The sequence below is a fragment of the Aegilops tauschii genome, chromosome 4 (assembly GCF_002575655.3).
Source record: "Aegilops tauschii subsp. strangulata cultivar AL8/78 chromosome 4, Aet v6.0, whole genome shotgun sequence".
Lineage (NCBI taxonomy): Eukaryota > Viridiplantae > Streptophyta > Magnoliopsida > Poales > Poaceae > Aegilops > Aegilops tauschii.
In genome coordinates, this window is record NC_053038.3 from 385,738,069 (window position 1) to 385,747,783 (window position 9,715).

The 9,715-nt window shown below is 43.9% G+C and overlaps 1 protein-coding gene across 2 annotated transcripts; it reads left to right on the forward strand.

Annotated features, from left to right (window-relative positions):
* The first annotated feature begins 3,668 nt into the window (after window positions 1-3,668).
* Window positions 3,669-8,182, forward strand: LOC109741723 (phosphomevalonate kinase, peroxisomal). 2 transcript variants are annotated; one of them, XM_020300793.4, is made up of 10 exons: window positions 3,669-3,929; window positions 4,056-4,206; window positions 4,286-4,383; window positions 4,507-4,619; window positions 4,735-4,787; window positions 5,577-5,966; window positions 6,062-6,163; window positions 6,766-6,993; window positions 7,324-7,446; window positions 7,634-8,182. In XM_020300793.4, exons 1-10 carry the CDS (start codon window positions 3,922-3,924, stop codon window positions 7,898-7,900), a joined length of 1,533 nt encoding a protein of 510 aa, XP_020156382.1. In that variant the 5' UTR covers window positions 3,669-3,921; the 3' UTR covers window positions 7,901-8,182. The 2 variants fall into 2 exon arrangements, with proteins under 2 accessions (XP_020156382.1, XP_073352888.1); XM_073496787.1 differs by having other exon boundaries at window positions 3,719-3,929; window positions 4,286-4,387; window positions 4,511-4,619.
* Window positions 8,183-9,715: the final 1,533 nt, after the last annotated feature.

The following is a 9,715-nucleotide window of genomic DNA, read 5'->3' on the forward strand; positions in this document are numbered from 1 at the left end:
ATCACCTCGTTGCAACGCCTTTATCAAGTTATTTCTCCGTCTCATCGAAGCTCGCATGTGGAAGAAATGCGTGTTGCGATCTCCCGCAGAAAGCCATTCAATTCTAGAACGCCGCCTCCACATTAATTCTTCCCGCAGATACAATTCAATGAGCCTGTCGTTAATTTTAATCTGCATGGGACGGTACCGCCCTAGCCGGTTCACTGTGCATCCTATCAAGTTCTTTTTTCAGACTTCGGATCTCGCCCCGAACACTTCCAAACGAGGACTTCGCCCAATCTCCGAGGCTGTTCGCCAAAGCATCCAGCTTTGCCCGGACCTTGCTTGCCGTTTGGTTTTGTCCCCCGGGCTCCCATGCCATTCGGATGGTGGGCTTCAACTCAGCATGAGTGTCCCACATCACTTCATATCAGAATCTTTTGTCACTCTTCGCTCCTGGTTGCCTAGGTGCAAGCTGTACGAGTATAGGTGAATGATCTGAAGTTGCGGCAGTGAGGTGCTCAACTACCGTGTTAGGGAATTGCGAACACCACTCAGCTGTCCCGAGTGCCCTACCAGGCGCACCCGTGTAAAGGAGCCTCCTGACACCTTTTTCTCGTACGTCCATTTCCTTCCAGTGAAGCCAAGATCTAAGAGACCACAAACATCCACTGCGTCTCTACAACCCTGTATTTGGGATTGACTACGAGTGCCAATGCCATCATGGTTGTCTTGTCGCAAAACCTCGTTAAAATCCCCCAAACACAGCCAGGGTATATCATGGAGGCTGGACAGATTTTTCATTGTGGTCCATGTGTGATGATGCAGGTGCGTTTGAGCCTATCCATAGAAGCAAGAAAGTCCCCATGGCTCGCCTCCGAGCGAACTGATTTTCACATCCATATGATACTTAGAATAAACCAAATTCTCAATCTTTATTTCATTATTGCAAAACATTACTAAACCTCCACTCCTACCAGAAGTCAAGCACTAGAGTCTATGGCCACTAGTGGGCTTTTGTATGGGCCTTTTTTCCCAGATTACTTCGTAATCTCCGTTTTGGGTTAGGAGGGCCAAAGTATGTGTACTTCTGCGTCTATTCGCTAATTACTTGTTAGGGGGGCCAGGCCCTGCTCGCCCCCTGGCTCCGCCAGTCTACATGCCATGGCGGTTTTTGTAGGGAGGAAGAAATGGTGGCAGCAACGTTTCAGTTTTGTGTGCTCGAGAGCGATGTTATACTCCCTCCGTCCATAATATAAGAGCGTTTTTGACACTATATTTTGCAGACATGAGACATCAAAGAACATGATTGCATTTGACTAGTTTTGTAGGCCCTGTGGTGGTGCTAAGTTCTTTTTTTTGAACTGTGGTGAGAAGTTTGATTTTGAACTGCAGAGCTTCTCAGCTCTAGACGCCATGTCTGTCTCTGAAACGATATCGAGACATTTTTTTTGAGGATAGGATCGACACTAGCTGCAGAGGCGCATGTGCATCGAGAGGTTCCAGTACGGGCCTGCCCTTCCGGCCCATCAGTCCACCAGTGCTCAAAACCATCCCCTAAAAAAACAAATCAGTGCTCAAAACCGGAATATCCTATTTGACGCTAATTGCGGCAAATTGTCCAAGGAACGCACAGGGAACAGGAGCAAGCGAGCGACATGGGCCGGCCCACTACTGGTGGATTACCGTGCTACAGTATTCCGGTTTTGGGAACCTTCTAGAAGGTTCCCTGAACCGTTTTTTCTTTTTAACCGGTTTTCCTGTTTCTTCTTGGGTTTTTTTGTTTTTCGTTTTTTCATTTTCTTCTTTTTCCGCTGTTCTGTTTCTTTTTCTTCTTTCTTAATTTTTTTTCTGTTTTCTGTTTTTTTTTTCCGTTTATTTTATTTTTCAAGTTTATTTTTTTAAAGAGCATCTTTCGAAAATTGTTGAAATTTTAAAAAATTGTTCCTGTTTTGGAAAAAGTTCAAAATTTTAAAAACAATGTTCGTGTTTTTTTTCATAAATTCAATTTTTTTCCTTTTTAAAATAATTGTTCGCATTTTTTAAATCTTCAAAAATTGTTCAAATTTTTTGAAAATTGTTCACAAATTCAAAGTATGTTTCTTTTGTAAAATATTATTCGCATTTTTTAAATCTTCTAAAATTGTTCTGGAATTTTCAAAAATGTTCTTATTTTTACAAAAAAAATTTGAATGATTTTCTTTTCAAATTTTTGACAATGTTCAGAAAATGTTCCTGTTTTAAAAAATTGTTCATGTTTTCATTTTTTCAGGAGTTTAAAAAAATGTAAACATTTTAATTTTTTGTTCACGAATTCAAGAAATGTTCCCTCTTTCCAAATTTGTTCACATCATCAGTATGTTTATGTTTTACAAAATTTGTTTGAAAATTCAGAAAATGTTTGGTTTTCAAAAAAGTATTTGTAATTTTGAAAAATTCAGTTGTAGGTCCTCAGTTCGACCCAATATATGACTGTAGTTTTTGGGATGTTTTGCAAATTAATTTTCCAGTTTTGTCGCTGTCGTATGTGTCTTTAAATGTTGCGCTGCGATTTGAACATTTTTGGCGATTTTTCATCTCAGGATGCCGCTGCGTGCAACTGTAAATGGGCCGGCCCAGGCTAGCCGCTCATGTGCGAAGGACGAGCACTTTGCCGCTGCGAGCAGCGTATAGGAGTTCCGAAATCACTAGTTGAGGAATACTCGATGCCAAGATCACTCCAACTTCCCCAAGTTGCGACAAGCGGCGTGCTGCATGTGCGCCACTTGTCGTAACTTGGGAGTTTTCCCTTTTTTCGTAGGTCCGTTTATTCAAAACGTTTTATCTCTTAAACCGTGCGTCCAAATCCCGAACCGCTTTCACCATTGGATTCCTCACGTCGAGATCTTCAAAACTAGATCTCATGTTGATAGGTTTTTGACGAACTTTTTTTCAAGAAAAAAAACGGACGAGAAAACCGAACCAGGAGCATGGGTTTTTTCCCTTTCCGAAAGAGGCACGCCCGTGCCTCTCACGAAATCACAACCGTGCCTCTCGCGGAAGTAAAACCGTGACTCCCGCGAAAGAAAAAATATGCATTTTTTTCTCTTTCCGAGAGACACGGCCGTGACTCTCTCGCGAAAGAAAAACAGAAAACACGTTTTTTCGTTTCCGAGAGGTACGGCTGTGACTCTCGCGGAAGTATAACCGTGCCTCTCGCGAAAGCAAAACCATGACTCTCGCGAAAGAAAAAAAACAGTAAACGCATTTTTCCCCGTTTCCGAGAAGCATGGCTGTGATTCTCACGAAAGCAAAACCGTACCTCTCACGAAGCAAAACCATGACTCTCGCAAAAGGGGGGAAAAAGAAAACGCGTTTTTTTGCGCAATTTTTTTTAATTTTTTTAATCAAAAGCTAGGGAAGACCGGTGGAAAATCAAAACGTCGAAAAAACCCATTAAAAAGGCCAAAAACGCGTGCGAAAAAATAAAAAAACAGAATTCGAAGGGAGCTCCCAGAGCACGACTCATGATGAATGGCTGAGAGCGCGCTAAGTGACGCTGATCGTTGCGAGGCTCCCGAAGAAGCGCTCGTTAATTAGTTGCTCTCCTCAAAACCAAAGCCGTTTGGGCTCAGTCCATGTTGGTGGGCTCGTGGCCTCCTACCCCCCGCCCATCAACGAGATCGAACCCATCTCAGAGAGAATCACCTCAAAAGAAAAAAAAATTCTCAAAGAGAAAAAAACGAGATCGAGCCAGGCCCAGGGGGATGTGTGTGATAGGCACGTGCCGGGCCAAACTGAAACCCCGCACTGCCGTCGTCGTCGAAAGTCTCTGCGGAACGCCGCGCGGCGACTCCCCGTCCACCAGCCACCGCTCCTCCTCGGTTCCTCCGCCGTAGGCAGAAACGTGCCGCCCTGCGTGCCGTGTTGCACTCCACTCCAGTCGCCGAGAGGGGGAAGGCCATGGAAGTGTGAGTCGTCGTATACTGCTAGATTTCGCCTACCCTGCTCGGCTCTGCATCTGCCTCTCTGCGTGCCTGCCTCCGCAGTCGGGCCCCGATCCGGTCATCTCACCCCGCTCGGTCGTGTGTTTTCAGGGTCGCGTCGGCGCCGGGGAAGGTGCTCGTGGCGGGAGGGTACCTGGTGCTGGAGCGCCCCAACCCCGGCCTCGTCCTCAGCACCACCGCTCGCTTCTACGCCATCGTCCGCCCGATCCACGACGAGCTCAGCCCCGACTCCTGGGCATGGGTGAGGCCGAGCTCTCCCCAGTCTTCCGGTTTCCGTGCCACCAGATCGCCGCTTATCCTCTACCCTTGTGCTGTATCAGGCGTGGGCGGATGTGAAGGTGACCTCCCCTCAGCTCTCCCGGGAGGCCGCCTACAAGCTATCCATCAAGAATTCGACGCTCCAATTGACGTCCGCAAGGCGAGTCGCCGTTCATTCGCTTGGACCAAAGTGCTGCTGCGTAGCACTCTTGATTTGTCGTAGTGTTGTTGGAGTTCAGTTTTTGGCAGCAGTGTACTGTTATTGATTGTGCTGATGTTGCAGGGAGTCTACAAATCCTTTTGTGGAGCAGGCGATACAATTCTCCATAGCCGCTGCCAAAGTGTCTATTACTGATAAGGAGAAGAAAGATGCACTAGATAAGCTGCTGTTGCGAGGTCATGCAACTTCCCATTAGTTACCTGCTCCACTCTAAAGCACAACGTTGATTTTGTATCTGTTGTATACTGTAGTAGTATTTCGTTGTTGATTCTTTGAGCTTTATTTGTGCAGGTTTGAACATCACAATTCTGGGTTCCAATGATTTCTATTCATACAGGAAGCAGGTAATGCTTCCTATTTGAATTACAATTGAACCTGAAAAATAAAATAAAAACAAGAGATTTGATTTACATGGTCTTTGTTCCTTTCCTTTTGGGTCTCCTAATCTTATCTTGAACATAGCATTCCCACATTGAAATGAAAAAGTAGCGTGGTGTCAGGACCAAATCTAAGATCTCTAAACGGATTTGAATAAATTGAGTATGATCTAAGATAATCAGAATCGAATGATGGTCTTAGCTTCTATGACCAAATTATTGTTTCAGTCACAAGCGATTACACTTCACATATCAGTATATGTAATGAATTGTGTAGAATTGGTTATACATCAGGTATTGCCTATAAGTTTACAATCTGAAAATGTGATTCTTAAAAGAGGAAATTACTTGTGAACTTCGAACAGACGCAGGACATGCTCACATGTGAGTGTGACATAGGATGTGTATAAATTCTCGCATTCTTTCTCCCTTTCTAGATGTCGTATTATTTCACTTCAACAGTTCGTGATGTTCAAAAATTACAACTGGATTCGTTTCATTCTCCATTTATTTCTTTATGTGTAAGTGTTAAGATTCGATGCACATGTGAAGTAGGAACCCACTGCAAAGCATCCAGGAGTTGTTACTTCCTTTCATTTCTTTATGTATGCCATTCTTTTGCACACTGAATGTACATTATTAATTATATTGGTCCCACTTTTTACCTATGTATGTCATACAATGATACAACCATAGTTTTCCTCAAACGCATTCTCACTGGTAGATAATTAGCTGTGGATTTCACTCTTTCTTCAGATTGAAGCACGTGGTCTGCCTCTAACTCCAGAGGTATTGCTTTCATTGCCTCCATTTTGCTCAATTACGTTTAACTCAGAAGTTGCTAATGGAACTGGAGAAATATGCAAACCTGAAGTGGCAAAAACTGGACTTGGATCATCAGCTGCCATGACTGCATCAGTTGTCGCTGCTCTTCTTCATTACCTTGGAGCTGTTAACCTTTCGTGTTCAGGTCAATCATCCAGTGTCACTGCAACTGGACGAGATTTTGACTTTGTGCATGCTATTGCTCAAAGTGCACACTGTATAGCACAAGGGAAAATTGGCAGTGGCTTTGATGTTAGTGCCGCTGTCTATGGGAGTCACCGCTACACAAGGTTCTCTCCAGAAATCCTCTCCTCAGCCCAGGTAAGAAGTCCCGGATAGTTATCTATCCCAGCAAGTGCCCAACAGTTGTCTATCCCAGCGACTTCGTCAGTAGTAATCTTAAAAAATATTTACAGGTTATAGGCGGGAGTTGCTTGCCAGATGTAGTAGCAGATATTGTTACACGGAGGTGGGATCATGAGAAGACCCAATTTTCTTTGCCTCCTCTGATGTGCCTTGTAAGTTGGATGATTGATGTTGAGGTTTTCCTACTTGTTATTATACCATTTTACTGGTTGTCACCTCTCGTCATAATTACTGGCCTGCTGCTGACAGTATAGGATATGTAGTCTGATTAGTAGTTAGTTGCACCGCTATGATGCTTGTTAACCTTTGGTTTCCATGGCTGAAACTGGTAGAATAGTACTGTTGTAAGCATGGACACCACAAGTCATGCTTGTCTCCCTTCTTTGTAAGCAATGAATATGCTAATATTCTGAGCACCTTGCAGATATAAAATATTCTTCAGCATCACTAGCGGGTCATGACTTTGACTTGGTTTCTAGCTTAGCCTTCGCTTAAAATGACATGTCGTATTTGTTAAGTTTATTTGCCTTGATTTTTTGTTTTACCCTCATGAGCTATGAACTATAGGTGATAAAAAAGTTATTCTTAAGTCTGGGAATGTTATTTTGTAAGATTCTTTAACCAAAGAAGTTACCTGATTTCTTTTTTGTAGTATGATAATATTATTTGGTATTATGTTTATTTGTCGATTAATGGGGATTTGTTTCAGTAAGGATGAGTTTGGAATTTTAACAAGAGTGTTGGTTGTTGTTAGCTTCTGGGTGAACCTGGAACTGGAGGATCATCTACTCCATCAATGGTTGGATCTGTGAAACAGTGGCAGAAGTCTGATCCTCAGAAAGCCACAGATACATGGAGCAAGTTGGGAATGGCTAATTCAGTGCTGGAAAACCAATTGAGAAGCTTAAGCAAACTTTCTGAAGATCATTGGGATGCCTATGAATCTGTAGTGCGGTCCTGTAGTCGTCTCACATTCATGAAGGTAACCTTGGTAACTTCTCATTAATTGTATTAATATAAGCTGGATCATTGTAGACTAAGTTGATAGACCAGAGCAAGGGTCATGCTACAGAATAAGCAAAGATCATATCAATTTTGCAAACAAATGTCAATCGAGAAAATGCATTTATTTTTCCGCTTATGGAATGGAGATTGCACCATCCAGATTTTTTGGCATGCATGACCGTGTAGTCTTTAGATTTACCTATTTTATGCTACTAATTCTTGGTCATCAATTTGTCATCACGTGCATCTGCAGGAAGAGAAAAACAATCTTTACTGCTCTAAAATGTTTTTTCTTTGTTCTCTTCAGTGGACAGAGGTGGCTACTAATCAGCAGCAAGAATTGATTGTCAAATCATTATTGGCTGCGAGAGATGCTTTCCTTGAAATAAGGCTTCATATGCGAGAGATGGGTGTGGCAGCCGGTGTTCCAGTAAGGCTCGATTGATGAAATTATGATTGTTATAGACTTGTAGTATAGTGTTTTCAAAGAAGTTGACTAAATGTCTTGATGCCATAGTTATGCCTACATGACTTACATAGTCATAGTCATGGAACTGTAGATAGTAGTCACAGTTTATTGTACAGTTTTTCTGTGTTTTAACGTCCTTAATTTGCAGATTGAGCCGGAGTCACAAACGCAACTTCTGGATGCCACTATGAATATGGAAGGTGTTCTACTAGCTGGTGTTCCTGGAGCCGGTGGCTTTGACGCAGTTTTCTCAGTGACCTTGGGTGAAGCAAGTGGTGCTGTAGCAAATGCTTGGAGCTCCGTCGGTGTCCTCCCGCTACTTGTTCGAGAAGACTCTCGGGGTGTTTCACTGGAAGCTGGCGATCCAAGAACGGAGGAGGTGTCAACCGCTGTGTCGTCCATACAGATTAGCTGATGCTATTTGTTGATAAAATTCTGTAATTTTTCTACGGTGTATCATTGGCATCTCATTCATTTAGGAGTAGCACAACCAGACAAAATTTGAAAACTCTCGTGGTTAGAATAAGTGCTGAGCACGGAGCAAAGATGGTACGATGTAGTTTGAGCACAGTGCAAGAGTGTGGAAAATGGGAAGCCCTTGTAACTCCCATGGAATGGAAGTATTGCCTGTGGCCATGAAATGTACGTGGCGTGATGTGTAGCTTTTTCAATAAACTCGGACTTGAATTCTGAAACATTTTGAAACTCGTTATTACAGTTCGCCATGCTATGTGTTAGAAATGGAGGTAATTTGTGGCAAATTTAATCGTGCTTTTGTTGTGGAAAGGATGAGAACATAATTGTGAAAGGATCACGACAAGAGAACTGGAGTATCTAATAAAGTTGGCTTGGCTTTTCGGAAATGTCCAGAGTCATGGAATATTTCATAGCGTGCTCTTCCTTCGGCCAAGTATTCACCGGCCAATTTGTTCATATAATAATGAAGATATTTGCTATTGCTTAGGTCAGTGGCGTCAAAGATCAAGACTTGAGGCGGCAGAAACCCAGTGGCACTAACAAATTGCTCCTTTTTGCATTGCAACCGTGAGAGCGTGAAAGTCAGGTGCTTCCAAGTATTCACTCTCTTTCAAACAATTCAGGACGGGAAAATATCAGGCTACCATGACACGGGAGCTCTTGGGATCCAACGGGCGCAGGGCAGCTTGCGACAAATTGAGAAAACCCTTTGAAGAGGTCTGAAATTTCGTTCAGGCCCAGAGGTTCCGATGCTCATCGTTCGATCCACGATCCAACGGCCCAAGAACTCCCATATCATGGGTGCATGGGAGTGGTAGGAGCAAATTCTATGAATCTACTTCAGTTGAAAACTTGGTCACGGTCTCCCTTAGTAAAAATCACAACCGCACTCTCGTCCTGTAGGCCGCAACACCTTGTAGCGGAAAAAGGAGTAATTTCTGCTAACGAGCGATCATGAGCTTAACGGGCTTCAGATGAACGAAGCTGTTTCTTTTTTGCTCGTTAAGCTTACCATGCTTAATGAGCCAAACAACTTGTTAATCCACCACTATTTCCAGCTCCCGCTCCGCTCCTAGCCTCCTAACCTTTTCTCTACTTCTAGTTGAGCACGCTCGGAGTGGGGAGGACATGTGGGTCTGGGTTAGTGATCAAAACAACGCGACCCAATGTCAGGCCTGCTTCTGTCGACAACACCAGAAATGCCACAGTACCGATTCAGTTTGCCCAGACAAGCGACAGCCGTCGATCTACCATCCAAGGGATGCAGGGGAATCGTACCGCTTCGCGGCCCAGATCGTCGTCGCAGCCGTTGATCTGAGAACGGACGGCTACTACTGCGTCACTTACTTTTTGGAAGTTACCGTGCGTTGTCGTTTTACTGTACCTGTCCCTGTCTTCTCTTTTTACCTCACTAAACTTCTTTTTAAGCTCGCCTCCGGGTTGTGGAGAGGGCATCTTGATTGTATCTGGGCTTGGCCCTTAAGCCGCCGTGTTCCGGCTGGCCAGAAACCCTAGCTACTCTTGCTCGAGTGAATGAAATCGATCCCCAAAATTGCCCCAAAATTCGAGTGATTTCTTCTGTTGTGTGAGAATTCAGTGTCAGTGCTAGTTAGATCCTGACAATTGGTATCAGATGCGTTGGTTGTTGTCCTTGGAGGCAAGATCTGAGTCCCAAATCTGATCGAGCGGCGGCGGCGTGAGGCGGCGATTGGCGGCGGTAGACCGATCGACAGCAGAAAGGAAGGAGTAGTGG

Coding starts and splice junctions, on each gene's coding strand:
- LOC109741723 (XM_020300793.4), top strand. Junction 4,207..4,285: donor GCCCCGACTCCTGGGCATGG/GTGAGGCCGAGC, acceptor GTGCTGTATCAG/GCGTGGGCGGATGTGAAGGT. Junction 6,994..7,323: donor GTCGTCTCACATTCATGAAG/GTAACCTTGGTA, acceptor TGTTCTCTTCAG/TGGACAGAGGTGGCTACTAA.